This window comes from Pholis gunnellus (assembly GCF_910591455.1).
Source record: "Pholis gunnellus genome assembly, chromosome: 8".
Lineage (NCBI taxonomy): Eukaryota > Metazoa > Chordata > Actinopteri > Perciformes > Pholidae > Pholis > Pholis gunnellus.
This window is the reverse complement of record NC_136534.1, coordinates 24,700,155-24,717,049: the sequence shown is the minus strand read 5'-3', so window position 1 is coordinate 24,717,049 and position 16,895 is coordinate 24,700,155. Positions and strand designations below refer to the sequence as shown.

At 43.2% G+C, this 16,895-nt stretch overlaps 1 protein-coding gene across 1 annotated transcript in view; it reads right to left on the bottom strand.

Annotated features, from left to right (window-relative positions):
• cspg5a (chondroitin sulfate proteoglycan 5a) overlaps nt 1-16,895 on the bottom strand; it is a 48,624-nt gene that overhangs the window by 17,050 nt on the left and 14,679 nt on the right. Inside the window, exons 2-3 of the mRNA XM_079164189.1 lie at nt 13,876-14,863; nt 148-336 (exon numbers count right to left, since the gene is read on the bottom strand). Of these exons, the coding sequence (XP_079020315.1) occupies nt 148-336; nt 13,876-14,863 (1,177 nt within the window). The remainder of the gene's footprint in view (nt 1-147; nt 337-13,875; nt 14,864-16,895) is intronic.

Below are 16,895 nucleotides of genomic sequence, written 5' to 3'. Positions count from 1 at the left end.
GGGGAAGAAAGATATCACATCTTTCTTTTTTCTCTACGATCTTGTTAGGATTACTAAATATAATTCCTTTCAACGAGCCACTCCTCCAATTAAATAAGGGAAGATGAAGAACTTCCCGTTTTTTTTATCCCTCAGCTTCAGACTCACCTGCGCTTGCGCAGCTTCTTGTTCTCCGTCTTGAGCACGTGGAGCTTCTTGGCGAAGCAGACGACGATCATGAAGAGCAGCAGGACCACCAGAGCCGAGGCGCCCACGGCCAGACACATCACCTGGAACTCGGTCACCACCGACTCGCAGCGCGCACCCTTGTGCCAGATGTAATCCTGGACGTTACATCTGCCAGAGAGACGGAGAGAGAGAAGAAGAAGAAGAAGAGAAGATGGGAAAGTGGTAGATGACAGAGGGAAGGTTTTGAGAGGAATCAGAGAGGATGGAAAGATGAGAGGTGGGAAATAAAAAACAACAAAAGAGGAAATGGTTAGTTGGATAAAACCACATCTTTGTGATCCCACAAAATACTCGGACTGAGTGAATTGTGTGTCAGTTTCTATGTTCATTGCTTGGCAACATCCATATATTTGTCTTTTAAGTATCATTCAACAGGCATGCTGGCTTCGAGCACCCCTCCGCATGTTTGTGAACGTTCAGGATTTCCTCTCTGCTCCTGATTATATCGAAGTTGCTTTAGTGTGCAGTCTGCAAAAAAAAAGCTCTAAAAACTCCACAACATATTACGTAAGTCCTCAGCGCTATTATGAAGTAATCGACCGCAGGCGTGTTAGCAGGATGGAAGAGTCGCTTTCAGGTTTTTGCAGGCTGCTTTATTTAAAGGGGACAGTATCGCTGTGTGTGTGTCTGAGAATAGAAAGTGAAAATGTAAAAAGAGCCCGACGGCAATAAACACTCGCTGTCACACACTCTGTCAAACATCATCATGAAAGACATTTGCACTCATAAGATCTCACACAATGCATATGGGCGTCCATGTGTGGATGTAAATTACAGGCACATATGTGGACGCATGCACACACACACACACACACACACACACATACACACACACACACACACACACACACACGGTCGCCATCTGAGTCCCAGGCTCCCCCTTTCGGAGCCGTTTGGCAGAGTACGGTGTCCGCCCGGGGACAGAAAGGCAGATGGCTTTGTCTACAGACCGTTTGGCGTGCAAAACTATTTCAGCGCTTAACGAGACCTTAAAACTGTTTCACTGTCACATGAGCGGAAGATCGTGTTTCCATTAGAAATACTAGATTCGTGTTGAGTAATTTAACACCCCCCCGGAAAATCTTCCGTCTTTGAGGAGATCCGGTGTTTAATTTTTTTTCTTAACACACACACACACACATATAAACAAAGGTTCAAGTTAAAAAACAAACTCAATTAGAGGTAATTAGGGAATCTAAATCATTTTATTTCCTTCTGGACGCACCAGCCAACTCTATGGCGACAGAAGCTGTATAATTACATTTATGTCATTTCTCATTCTCCAATGTTTTAAAAGATTGTTCACCTATATATGTGTACTTAGCATCTTTACCACAATATTATATACTTTCATTTTGTCAAAGAGGATTTATGTGTGTGCTATTTTCCCCTATTGGTTGTTTTTGACCACGAGGCTGTTAAAGTGGATGAACACCAACAGAGTAAAAATATACAGAACTGCCAGAGGGAGGTTTTCAAGCATGAAGGAAACGCTGCTTGTTTTCTTATTCATGTACTTTTCATATACATCAGAGCACCCGGGGGTCATGAAACCAAAATGACCACAGCCGCTCTGGAGACAACAGCTTAAATTAACGAATGACAAAGCAATTAACTGTCCTCCTCCCCTCTCTTTGTCCCACATGGACATCGCACCAACACACACACACACACACACACACGACGAGGGAGCGTAAAGTGAACGGAGGTGTCGGGCCGCTCCGGCTACGTTCCCTACATGCTAAACAGCCTCCTTTTCACCGACCCGCTTCCTGTCTCCTTCCTGAATCCTCGACGCTTTTTTATTCTGCCAGCTGAAGGGAAATCACTGGCAACGAGCCGGGAGACATTTTGAGAGTGGGCATATGTGTGAAAAAGAGAGAGAGAAAGAGAGAGAGAGAGAGAGAGAGAGAGAGAGAGAAAGGGATGATGCCCGATATCACATTTTCAAGGAGACTTCAATGCACTCAACCTCCGAGCAACTCTGCGCCCGCACAAAGAAGAAGAAGAGGTTTATGTAAGGCATGGATGGAGGGAGGGAGGGAGGGAGGGAGGGGGAGGGATGCAAATAGAGAGCGGGAGAGAGAAGTAAAAGGGATGCACGAATAAAATAAATAAAACAGGCGAGCGAGCGAGGATGTGCTGGTCGTCATGGCAACCCAGCTGAGCGGCAAAAAAAAAGAAGAAAAAAACCGGAGCAGATGCGGCGCCGACATGTCATTCCATCACACGTCCTCGCTCAGCCGTCCACGGGGACACAGTCGGGGTTTTTTTTTCGCGGCTATAGCTGCCATTTCTTTTCTTTCTTCCCCTCCATTGCTCTCCCTTTCCTCCCTCCCTTTCCTCCCTCCCTCCCTCCCTCCTTCTTCTCTCTCTCTCGCTCCTCGTCGTCTTGAAGATCTCTCTTCTCCTTCACTGGCTCTTTTACCTCCCCATCTCTCCTCCCTCCTGCACTTCTTTGCCGAGCGCCTCCAGCTGAATCATGTCTCTGCTTTCAGTTAGTGCAACTGACTTTCTCTGGGAGGAAAACAGCAGTCAGAGGTGGATGTTCTGGTTTGGTTTTTAGTTGGAAATAAACTAAAATTAACTGAACTGTACTAACAAGCGTTGCCTGGGCATCCGAAGCCCGATATATTTTATTCCTCTCGAAGCCATAGAGCTCCACTCGTCCAGAAACTATGCAGCCATGCGAGTGGCTTTGTGCGGAGACATACTGTGAAAACCACGGCCAACAGAGGGGGAAACAATCAGCGCCACAATAGGCAACCAAGAGCTGAAATGCAAACAAAATATTGTAGATAAAACTGCAGATTTAAGGTTGTCGAAGGACTATTTTAGCGTCCTGTGTCTACCAGGGGTGCAGTTGATGACTAAAAATCCCACAGTTTTCCCATTTTTCATGCTGATTCCTCACTTTTGTTTTCTTAAAGACTCAGCTTTTTGGTACTTATTTGTATTTTTCAGCTGTTTTGTACCTGACAAAATGGCAATGAGACACTTTCAAACAATACAAAGTCAATGCACAATGATGAATTGTGTTCCCCTCCAGTGTGGGCGGGACCTAATTGCGCATCTACAGCCTCTACACTGAGCTAAATACTAGCGTCAGCATGCTCAAAATGATATTGCTAATATGCCGATGTGATGTTTACTATCTTAACCATGTAAATTTAGCTTGTTAGCATGCTGTCATTTGACGAATAAAGTCTATCTGAGGCTGACAGGGATGTGGTAAAGGATTCATCCTCTGTGCACCATGAACGTCGGTACAACATTTCATCACAATCCATCTAAAGTGGTTGAGATATTTCAGTCTGGACCAAAGAGCTTTGCCTCTAGCAGAGCTACAAGCTAATCAGTGAGCCACACCGTCGCACTGGGTGACATGTTCCTTCATTGCTGTGACCACACACACAGTTTATATTGAGTCAATCTACATTTAACTGCCACTTGGCGTTGTTTCTCCTCCAGATTATTGCTCACAAAAAAAGATTTCTTTCAACAGATGTGTTTGTTTTCAACATTCTTCCCCGTTATACATTTTATGAGCAGAATTGTAAACTGAAAAGTCAAAGTTCCTGCAGAGAGCTTTGCAGTAAGAAGACCGAATGTTTATTAATCTGCAGCTGAAGCGTTAACGTTTGGTAAAAACAGTGCCAACGCATTTTTGGTTCTGGTCTTTTTGTCGGAGACGAAGAAAAACACAGAACACCGGCCTTATCTATTAAGATTTGGAACAAAGCTAAAGAAGCTGACACGAGAGGAAACAGCTCTTGGCTGAATTTTTTCGAAGACAATCTTTAGGATTGGATTTCCTTCTCGAGAAAAGTCTCACGTCCAGAGCAGCTGCACAAATGAAATTGGAAATAGCTCCTCTTTGGGGACGAAATAACTTCTACTGTCAAACCTCTTTTTCAACGTTTAAATCACAGATCCCTCTCTGGCTGAGAGTGTCGCCCCAGCCTCCCTCCTTCCCTCTATAAAACATTGTGTCCCACCGCAGAGGGTTCTTTCTCCTCCCCGACCCATCATTATCTCCATCGCCACGGCTCACCACAGCCGCACTTATAGCGTTGTCGCAGCCCGGCAGGAATACCCCAGAATTAGCATCAGGGCGGCCCGAGCCACACGACAAAGAGCTAATAAATCCTCTAATATTTACCTGATTAGGCTGGCCCGCAGGGGTAAGGAAGGGGGAGGCAGACAGAGAGAGGAAGAGGGAGTCTTTAATTTAACTTACAGAGGGTGACAATGGTGCAGGTGGGGTTGTGGCCCTCTAATGAGACCCCCTGCTGGTTTTGATGAAGAGTAATGGAGACGGGGGGGGGGTTGGTTTAGGGCGATAGGCCACCAGAGAACAGGCAGTGATAAAATACTGACATCTGCTTCCACCCAAGGAGTCAATAACGCGGGTTAAAGTGAGATTACATAACATTTTCTCAATCTAATACACTCAGAGGTTTTGTCACCACAGCCTTAGTACGCAGCAGCTAAAGAAAAAGCTTTAAATCTCATGTACACTACCGGCTCAGCACCAAACAGCAGACAGACAGTTAACAGCGTTCGTGGCTGTACCTGCAGAAAGACCGTATGTATGTAACGAGCACACAATGACACTAGATGTTGCTGGACTTTCGTAGGAAAACGCACGAAAGCTAAAGAGGCAGATATTTCCCTCATGAGGTGGTGGAGACCAAAAACAGAGCTAAAAAGGAGAGTGACTTTAACGGCTGTTGTGTAAATAAGCAACTGCTTATCTTATCTATTGCCAAGACAATACTGCCAGCTGCAAGGATGAGCGGCTTTATTTTGGTAAACTGATCACATGTTCAAGATCTAAACTGTCTCAACTGAAAACATATCAAACTTCATTTGGTGCTATGATAATAACAGATGTAGGATGAAAACAGTATGAAACACATTTTCATCAGGTTTTAGATATATTTCTTTAGATAAAAGTAACTTATGGACGAAGACCCAGCAGAGGAGGTAAATGCATTTCAAGGTCTTTGAGCTGCATGTGGACTGACAGGAGAGGGCACGGCGGGGTGTTCACTGAATATCTTTTGCATAAATCCCGTATTTGCATTAAAACAACACTATTTTTAAACATTTCTTCCTTGAAGCAGTGCATATTTTCTTATGCAATAACTGCAGAGAGTGGAAGGAAAGAGTGAGTCAAGTGTGCAGCACGCAGAGAGAGATAACAGGCCAGCAGAGGACAGGAGAAGGAACAACTGGCGGCCTCAGAGATCTAACTTTCTATCACGAGTTTGGACGATAAAACATCTGCTACTGATCCTGGCGCTGAAGCAAAACCTCATGGAGTTCCTCTGATGAATAAAAGCAAACGTTCTGGTGACGCTGAGGGCTTCGGGAGGGGAAGGACAACCGCTGGTAGTGGCTGAGGCCGGGATTAAAAACTGGATTTGATTTTTAAATGCTGACAGAAAACGAGTGAGAGGAGGGACTGTGGAACACAGAGTTTGATCTGATTAGATGACTCAATGTGAAATGTAATGAAGGAAGTTTGTGGTTGTTTTGTGTCAAGAAGAAAAAGATGCCTGAATAAAGACATCACTGGATGATTTCACCCTCTACATGATCGTTCATTATACTCCAACTCTGTGTTTTGTAGTCTTATGAATGCCATAGTTCAGATTTGCTTAGTTAATTCAAACATAACTGACTAAACACAGAAGTTTAATACGTTAAGAAAGTGGACGAAACATTTACTTTTCCCTGAATCGTTTTAGTTCATTGGGCTTCTGAAACTATGAAAATGAAGCAATATAAGAAGGGAACACGTCGGTTGAACAACTCATAAACATATGCAGCCAATTACCTTAGAGCAGTGAGGAGGCTTTGCTTTACTTTAAAGGGTCACAAGCTAAAGAAAGCTTCTTACCAAGACGTTCATGCAGAGATTAGATTGGTTTCAGACCAACATTGGTTTTAGGCTTCTAAAATCCTACTTTATGGTAACGAGAACATCAACTTTACTCTTGAACTTGAGCCTTTGCCATCAAAACATATTACTTTTATTAAGTGTAGTCAGCAAAATAAAGGTATTTAAATTGTATTTTCTTATTATATTGTTAAAGCTGCAGTGAAAGTCATTTGTTACATTTTGTTTTACTAAGAAAAGCACTGTTACCTTCAGTGAGGCACACAGCCTATTCATTTAACACTGGTACCTGATCGGTACTTGGTGTCGGCTGATACCCAAAGCCCAGGTATTGGTGTCGGTGTCGGGGCTGCAACAGTCGGATCAGAACATTCTTAGGGTCCATTTCATCAGGCAGAAAGGCCAAAATCCCTCAATTTGAAAACTGAAACTGACGATCTCCAGTTGGCATGAGAGGAATCGGAATAATCGGACCAATTCAGACACACTGCGTTACATTTTGTCTTGTGAAGTCGTTATTTTTCCAGGATTTAAACCGAGGGAAGACAAGAAGAGCACTGCACCAAACATTTCTAAACAAATGATCCTCGATTTCAATAAGAGCTGTCTTGTATGAGCGTGACACTGTGGTTTCTACGGTCCTATAAAAGCCTCCATTACACCGTCCAAAAACATTATTCCCATATCTCTGGTGAGCTAAATATTACCACCTAATTCAGTACATTTCTGTTTGCTTGTCACATTTAATCTTCTGCAGAGCTCTCGGTCTCTGCTGGCAGACTGTGCTAAGTGCTAACCTTTGTGCTATCATATACAAAGAGAGGCTGGTTTCAACGCTGCAAATGACTGCACACGGCGCGGATCTCTGGGTGCAACTGTGCCCAAGCACCTATTAAAATAAACCCCTGCGTCCCCAGAGAGCACTCGCGAAACCATGAACGGCAAACTCCCAATTACCACTGATGCAGAAGTGGCCCCGACCTTCACGGTCACCCCAACCATCAGCCAGGAATACAGGATACGAGCTGAAAAAGATGCTCGCGTTGCCCTCGGGAAGACTGACACGCACTAAATTATGAAAAATAAACATCCCAACAGGTCTGGTGATTAGATTGAAGTTTGGTGGACAAATCTAATATTTTCGGGGTCAATCACAGCAGAATGTTGACAGTAAACTTTATGCCTGAAATCTATTGATTCTAACGGAATCACATAGACTTCAACGCTTGTATCTGGTAACGATCAGCCGCATTTCTTGGCGAGACCGATATAGAAATAATGAGCTCTGTGAAGGGAAAGCTCTGGTGTGTGTTGCGGTTCTTCTCCTAAAGAACTACAATAACATCCACATAAACAACACTGTGATAAATGAAGATACAAATCCAAATGGCAGGTCATTATGATGTAATTGTCAATTTTTATCTAATAAAGGCTGCAACTTTACGCTCAGGACAATAGACCAGAACTCTCTCTACAGCTCTTTCAAAATAAGAGCGTGAAAACATTTAGAGTGAGACAGACAAAGAGTGAGACAGAGAGAGACCTGATACTGTCTGAGCTGGTTCAACAAAGATTAGCCCCGCCCACATAAAGATCAATAAAGAAAGTGACGAATCTCTCTTTGTTTGCGTGTGTGTGTGCATAAATGTGTGTGTGTGTGTGTGCAGTGAATCAGAGTTACTCTTGAGCAAGATGACCACTGCCAAAAACAAATGTGTGCGAGTGTACGTGCGTGTCAACAATTGAATACGTCAGACAGGACTACCTTTGGCAAAAACAGGCAGTGTGTGTGTGTGTGTGTGTCTCTTTTGTCTCGAACCTCCTCCACAGTCGTAAATCTGTGTGTTTGACCTCGGGCCCGATTCCACGACCTCCCGCTCTTTGAATTGGAAGTGATCCCTAATACACACATAATCCTGTGTGTGTGTGTGTGTGTGTGTGTGTGTGTGTGTGTGTGTGTGTGTGTGTGTATGTATATATATGTAAGTATGTGTCATGAGTGTGTTTCCATGATCAAATCTAAAATGGATACAAACTGCAGTTGGTGCTCAAAGCTTCCCTTAATTACATCAAGCTGCAGGACGGACACACACACACACATACACACACAAACACACACACACACACATACACACACAAACACACACACACACACACACCAGTAAACTGGACCTGGCTCTCCCGGGCCGTTTCCATACTGGCAAGCGTCTTAAGGTTCTGACTCATTCTCTCACTCAGTTTCTCCTCCACCTCTAACTCTCTTCTGTCTCTCTTTTATTTCCTGTTGATAGCTTCTTGCTCTCTTTTTTACTTCCCTCTGTTTTCTTTATCTCTCAACATCGGACTTCTTCTGCCACAAACACCCTGGTCTTTGGTCCTCTCCTTTCAGACACCCTTGTTTCTCCCCCCCCCCCCCCCCCCCTCCCTCTTGTTTTTCTCTGAATATGGTCCTCGGTCCTGCAGCTCCAGAGGAAGGAAGCGATTTACGACGTCAACGCTGTCAGACCCCATTAGTCAGAGGGACAGGGGAGCCAGGCCCGGAGATGCCGCGGATAGCTTAAAAAAAAATACGTACAAAGATAAAATACCACAAAATAAAAGCTGTCATGAAGATGTTTTTTGTCTCCGGATGTCAAAATGATAGACATTGGTGAGACCACTTTATAATACCCATCAATAATAAATGGTGAAATGATAATTAATCATGTTTACTTATTATTAGTAATGCTTTAATTTATGTTATCCTATCATTACTCTGTGTAATATGAAATAATTGGTTAATAAACTATATATTGCATCATGGCTGATAAGAGATAATGATTACATTCTGATTCAGTGTCATTGCCTAAAAGTAAAGCACGGTAGTTTGCATACATCCCACGAAATCAACTGAAGAACGAAGTACAAATAGAGACAAACGCTGCGTGAGGGAGGATAAAATACCAGACTTTCGTCCAGGAGATGCTTCGTTCGTGTAACCGGAAGTCACAACGTTGATTCATTTCTCTCGTAACTTCTCTGCCACAATCTAAACTAAACCTCAATAAGTTTCGTTGCCTAAACCTGAGCGAGCGGTTTCCTGTGAAGACGGACGTTTATTTTGAAAGGACTCAATGCATGCAAGTGCATGAACAGTTTATTGCTGCACACTTTATTACATTTTACATACTTTATTAGGTATTTGTTCATGATAACCTACATTGTAGGAAGCCGTTTGTGCAAAATCTATAAACATATAGATTGTTGGATCAGAAAAGAATTATTAACTATTGACAAAGTATTGACTCTCTATCTGTACAATGTTTTAGATGCTTTACAAAGTATCTATTAAACATTTAACAAAGTATCGCTAACACGCAACCGGGTTGCATGGATCTTCCTACGCGGCCCCTGCAGGTACATATTTCTGCCTGCAAGAAAAGAGAAACGACAGGCTGGTCTGAGGTCAGTAAACAGCGCTTCAAAGGGGTCATGTGTTTTACTGCGGAGGGCCAAAAGGTCCCAACATTCATCCCGCGGTAATTGAATTGGCCTGATGTATGAAGCTGCTCCAGTTCAGCTGCACGCACACAGATATACAGCGCACACGCACACGGGAGCTGTCACATGTGCAATCAGACACACAATCATGCCTACACACACACACACATACAGAGGAACATATTGGTGCTCATCTGTGCCAGCGCTCCATTGACCCATATATAGTTTTTGCCCGGCAGTGATACGCCTCTCAGTCTCTCTCTCTCTCTCTCTCTCTCTCTTCAGCCCTCATGATTCACTCTCAGGAGCTTCATCACTGTTACGATCTGCTGACCGAGGCCCAAAATCTGCCCTAAATATCTGGATCATGTTGTCCGCTAAGCAGGATTTCTCTTCTTTTTTTTTTAAACATTGCTGTGTGAGCATCGCTCCATTTCCCTCTCAGTCAATAAAACACTTGTAATCTGATGTTTGGAAACAGAAAAGTGAAGATTATTTTTCTGCTTCCTGCTCAGTCACTGGTAAATCTAGATATTTATAAAAACATATCATTACACACAGGCGAATAGGGGAAACATTTGACCTAATCACCATGGAACTTCTCCAGTTGATTACTGACATTAAGACAATTATTCTTTGTATTACAAGTTTTCCAAAATGTTCGGGTTTGAATATGCAAATTATCTTATAAGTGCTGATTTGCATGAAATTTGCATGAAATTTCAGAACGGAAATCTGAACTTTGGATAAAGTCAGGGTCTAAATCATTGTTTCATTCTGATGACATATTAGATTCAAAGGTTTTTACTGAGTGAATCTCTTCGTGTCACTTCTTAAATCAGAAGATACGGTCAACAACCATAAAAAAAGCTATTTTCTGCCATGTTTTTAGAGATTAAATGTTGTATAAATCAGACTACGAATGATATGTGAACAAACCCCTCAGTAAAAACCTAAAGAATATAGAGAGGAATACAATTTGGTGGATTTCTGGATGTTTTTTTACAATAACAGACATTTTGAAGACACTTCAGGTGAACAAGGGTAAAAAACTAATAGATATCACCATGAAACTTCCCCACTTGATGACTTACATTAAGACTATTCTGTTTTGTTTTAGAAGTTTTCTGAAATGTTATGTATCAATAAGCAAATGAGTTATTATCTAATGGTACCTTTTGGTGAATTTAGTAGAAATCTAGAGACGCAAATAGACAAAGTAGTAAACGAATTGTTTATTTTTTAGTTTTCTTTCTAGTCTGAAAAATAGCACAAAATCTAAAACATTGACCAGTTCATGAGCAAACTGTGATGTGATGTATTTGTCTGTAGTGTCTCTCCTTAAAATGATGGCAATGACTAAAAGAGTTAAATCTGTTGATAGATATATTACATGTATATATTCACGTCACTTTTCACACAGAAGTAGTTGGTAAAAGGTGAAAGATAAAAATGACAGTAAACTATTTTTACTCGTTACATGTTGACTTCTGCTCCATTAAAGCTTCTTCCTGTTTATATTCTGTAAATTAATTCAAAACATTCTGCTGTGGTCCTATTTGTTTGTTCTAATTATTCTTAAGTCTCTGAGTGATCTGCTGATTGTCTCCGGTTGTCTCAATTTTCGATTTTAAATGGCGGATATCAAATCTTCAATCGTTCTCCAGTTTTGATTCACATCACGATGCGACTGCTGACGTTTGTTTTAGTTTAGACTGAGATGTGTGTGTGTGTGTGTGTGTGTGTGTAGTTGTTGGCGGGGTGATATTTCCTCCATCATCTCCAGTCAGGAGGCCGATCGCCACCACGCAGACATTTGCATGTTAATCTGTGCAGCTGTTCGCTAATTGGAAGTCTCTCCTCGCTGATTGGTGGGTTCATCCGTTTCATGATTATGGGGGTATGTATGTAAAAATCTTTACCGTTTTGAAATGCGAAACCTGCGTTTATGTGATTGAAACGTGCACAAAAACGTTGTATTCACTGTACTCCAGGTGTTTTTTAATAAAATTGCTTTTGAAAACTGTTTTCTCTCAACCATGGCATTTGTTAGTGTATAAATTGATCTTCACGCCTCTTGAATAATGGATTTCTTTATTTTTTCTTTAGAGCTGATGTTTTCAGCGTTTACCACCATCACCACCTCATTGTATCGCTGACGAAAGCATCTCAAGGTGATGTTACATCATCTACATTTATCCAACTATGACGGGAGTTAGAAACTCCAAGCAGCATCATCGACACGTCACCTATAGCAGTTTGCAAAAGCTTTAACCCACATTTATAACGACAATAGATGTCAATCCATCTATTAGGGCTTCCCTGTCTTAGTAGATTAGTCTTAGCTGTCATTTTGGACTTAGGCGCGACATGTGAACGGCCACTAAGGCCAAAACTAAGAATTTCTTTAGTTGAGGACGTCCCAACTATCTCTGGATCCACTCACAAGGGTGAAATAAATCCGCATTTCTTTTTCTTTTGTGACTTGACACCATTGACCAATAGCTGGCTGTATAAATTCAAATTAAATTTGTATATTTTAATACAATTTGTATGGCCCTATATCACAAATCACAAATCTGCCACAGAGGGCTTCACAATCTGAACAGCGTACAACATTGATCAGTTTTAATCTAAAGGCAGACAGGGAGTGACTCTGCATGACTGCAGCTTCTAAAATGCGGGTTTAATATTGATCCCATCGCATTCTCTTAAATACATATCATAAACCGCATCAGTTCCGCGATAACACGGCATTAAACATCATGAAAGCTATCGGACGAGGCATCCCCCTCCCCCCATCTGCAGCAGCTCTAATCCTGAACCCGGCGTGCTGCTGTGATGTTTTTTTTAAGTGTAGCTGTTCTCGTCACAGATCGGGACGTTTTGATCCGCAGATGCGTTGTGATTGTTGACTTTCAGTTGCATCGCCAGAGGACTCGAATTGAGCTGGAACTACTCCGAAATGATTCTCTTAATCCGTTTGACTCCTGACCTCCACCTAGATTCTGCACCGCGGCGACCCCATTGGATCGGGTATTGAGGAATGTCGTTACTGCAGTTCGTGGCTAATGCCTGGAAGTCGGTTCACACAGTAATGAGCGTTGTGCTCCGTTCATGCGTTTGCTCTCTTACTATAATGTGCGTTTGTGTACAGTTTGCATGACAAAAAGGAAAACCAAATCTAAAGAAGCACAACCGAATCTCAGCATACAGCCTGGCAGAAGAACATTTCCTCATAAAACTCTCTTGTTAAAAAACAGCAATAACACACTGGTTTCTGTTCTGCACTTGAGCTCTTCCACATGTTGCTGAGCAGCGGAGCAGAACACTAGAATAACTCTATAAATCTACAGTTTCACGGTGCCTCGTACATCTCATGACACAACATTGTATTTTGCATAACGGAACCCGTTGTGGATGCTGCAGAATATAATTATCATTGATTATACATGCAAATGAACGACCCTGATGAAGCCTAACGCAGCTGCAAAGCTTTGGTTTTAAAACGTTTTGTAAAGTTTTACAAGAATAGCAAAGTTTTTCTTTGGCTTTTTCTTGATTAACCCTTTGAATAGTAGACTTTGCTCATTTTACATTGAATCAATGTATTGCATTTCAGGACTATTTTAAAAACTGCTGTGAGACTGTGTTGGTATGAGAATGTAGAGAGGAGAGTGTCAGTTGTCTTAGTAGCGTACAAACCATCCCCTGAAAACCAATTTTCAATTAATTTTGTCACTTTTCGTCCATGTTGGTTGAATATGTCTTATGGTCACATGGAGTGTTGGTCCTACAGTTCCCATCATGCTTTGGGTGATGATTACATCGTGATGCTTGGTGCTCAAACATAGTCAAAGCTGATGGACGTTGTTTTCCTGGTCACATTTTTTACATTGTGTTTTTATGCCATATTATTTATTATCTGTTTTTGTTGCTGCTGTTCAGATTCCTTATGATGCAAATTAAAGAAACTGTTTTTCTTGTGTTGCAAATGGAATACAACTGCTTTTTGTTCCCTGTGTTGCACAATGACAATAAACTATCCTTGAATCCTACAATTATTTACCTGGTTTACTTTGATATGGACGACAATGTCTAAATCGGATGATTATGGGGCGAGCTCTGAAGTAATAAGGAGTATTTAATCAGATTTAGATAGATAAGTGCAACTCGGAGGACTTGCAAAGTTATGTCCTGTGTATTGCTGAGTGGTAGTAACTGTGCAGTATATTCTCAGTGTTTTTGTTGCGTCATACCTGCAGAAGACTCCCATGCCCTCCAGCAGGTAACACTGGCCCCCGTTGAAGCAGTAGTTGGGCAGCATGTCGCAGGGCGAGCGGCAACTTCCGTTCACCATCTGGTACCCAACACGGCATCCACCCATCCCGTCCGACCCGTCCACCGGTGAGGCCGCCGGAGGAGCCGCCACGGGGATGTTTGATGCCGGAGCTCCAGCGCCGGGAAGCGCCGCCCCGGGGATGAAGGAGTCCGGGACCCGGGGCTTGGGTCGGGACCCAGCGGAGAGCCGGAGGTCTTCGTCGCTCTCGTAGGCGTCGGTCGTGGTGCTGTAGGTGTACTCGTCGGCGGTGGGGGACACGCCATCCTCGTAGGGTGTGAGGTAGTCGTAGTTGTCCGGCATCGCCCAGGAGGTCGGGTCGCCGCCCTGCAGCTCATGGGCCAGTGATGAAGGAGAGGGCGGGGCCAGGTCAAGGCCACGCCCACGAGATGAGGGGTCGAAGAAGTCCACATGGAGGACGTCGGGGCTAGCGGGGTTGGTGGGGGCTGAGGGCTGAGCGGTGGTGGTGGTGAAGAGGCGGTCCATATCAAACACGGCTGTGTCCTTGGCGTGGATCCATGGCGGGTCGGTGTGCGGCAGACGCTCCTCCTCTTCCTCCTCCTCCTCCTCCACGCTCTCCAGGACGTCCTGTCCGCGTGGGTTGCTGGGCAGCAGGAGCTCCGTCTCAGCCGAGTCAGGGCTTAGCTGGGGCGGGGCAGCCACGCCCACTTCCTCCAACGCGGGAACCATCGTCTCGCCGAACATGCCGCTGCTCTGCTCTTCCTCCTCGCCGGCGCTGGGGATCCGGCCTGCCCTCGGGGTCACAGTAGCAGGACTGGCCGAGCTGCTCATCCCGGTTACCGTGGCCACGACCTCGTTGACCTTGACAGGCCCCTCCTCCTCGCCAAGCTGGGCGGTGACATTGGCCGCACTGTCCGGCTCAGTGGCATTGGTCCCGACAACGGCTCCTACAAACACAAAGAAAATAAAGCTTCTTAGTACAAATATGTTCTGAGTTTGTTTTAAAGGTTTCGAAGGAAACAGATAATAGTAATTTATTGCACATCTTAAAATATAAATCCAGCCCATATGTTAAAACATGAATCTATCCCACACTTTAAAACATGAATCTATCCCATGTGTTAAAACATAAATCTATCTCTATCTGTGAGATCCTGCGTGCAGATGCATGAGAGCCACTATGAACCAAAACACAAACGTTTTTTTTTTCCTCTCAGTATACAGAAACACAGCGGTGAGAGAACTTCAGCAAGTTTAATGAGGTGCAAAATGGTTTCACTTGGAAAAACAGACAGTTTGTATCGATCAGCTCGGGGAAAAACTTCTAGCTCTCAAATGGGCTCCAGTTACCGGAGAGCAAGGCTCATTAGGGAGACAGTTAGGAAGCAGCTGGTTTGATTTAAAGCACCAAAATGGTCAAAGACTCACTTATTAAAATTTATACAAAAAATACCCGTGAAAATGTGTAAAATATCCGTGAAATAAAACAGAAACATGAGTTTTGTGCCTTTTACTGAACTTGTGACTTTGAGTGAATGCAGCTTTTTTATGTCCTTAATGGGGCACCATAGATGATTAATATAAATTTGGAAATGCAATTCAAAGTCTGACACTTCTGTTATTATTCTTTGTCTTACTTCTATTTTGGGGGATAATCCTGCTTTGGAACTACAGTTCACATAATTTGGGGGCTTTGGAGGTGAAAACAGGAAGTGTCATTTTGCCATGCAGTCAACTTGAACCTAATTCAAGCCTAATATGTCAAAAAAGTATTCCGAATTAGCTATTAGCAGTTCCTTTTTGTAACATACCCATGGATGTACGGACAACCATCAGTGGATTATATTGTTACTTGGATGATTCTCAGGAACATTTCTGGATTTAGAGCGTCTTTTCTCAATGATTACTTGGCAGATGGACATCTGAGGTAATGATGTTCTTGTGTAAGTGTAAGTCACACTGAATCTAAAAACATGTGTATGACACATGCTACACAGCTACACAGCTTTAGCTGTAGAAGAAATGTCCCTCTGTGCAGCCAGCAGTAGAAAAAACCGCTGATCCTGCACAAACCATGACATCAGAAGATGCAGCAACTGTTACTGTGAAAAATTCAACAATCGAGGGGTTGGAAACAAAGTGTCTGGAGACGGTGCGGTGGAAACAGCAACCATCCTTTTCTGGCTCGCTGTCAGTTCCCAGAAATAAAGACATTTATTCACTAATACAAATTTATCCCCCAAAATGTTGGCCTTAAATCTGATCACAGGAGCAAAATAAATGTCATTTAAATCGGAATATTTGCAAATATTTTCTGAGAATAGCTGCAAAATGCACAGAGGTGTTGGATGCAGCATCTTTTGGATCTGAACTATAAACACAAACATTTACACGTACAATCACCAACTGGTTCAGTTTCCGAGGACTTTTTCCAACCTCTCGCTTCAAAACACCAGTGGTCAACTGCCACACGATGACATCACAAGTCTCCCTGCATTATGTGACGGACAAAGTGGGCTCAAGGAGTCTGACAGTGAACCCGACCGGGGGAAACAAATTAAAACGAGACGTGATCGTCCGTACACTTATCGATCGGTTACGGTTGCTCGTTGAGTCATGCAAAGAGCCGCTCTACGGCCGCTCCTCCTTTGGATTAAAGCAATAATACACTAATGTACTTGAACGGCGAGGAGCCGGGATTACGGATTATGAAGTTGGAGAGGGAGGGATTTGGGAGACTTTGGGGGTACCCTGCAGAGGGTGGGGGATCTTAAGGAGACGCAGACAAGACAGCGTCTCGACGATTGTATGAGAGCTTTAAATATGTGAAGATGACGAGACTGTTCATCATGAAAACCATAACTGTTTTTTTCTGAGTCTGGTTAACGTTGGAACACCTGGTCTAGTTTGAAATAAGAACGACTGTTGCGTAACTTAAGCTACCGACAACCTCGTCCACGAACGCCGGTCCTGTGTTGG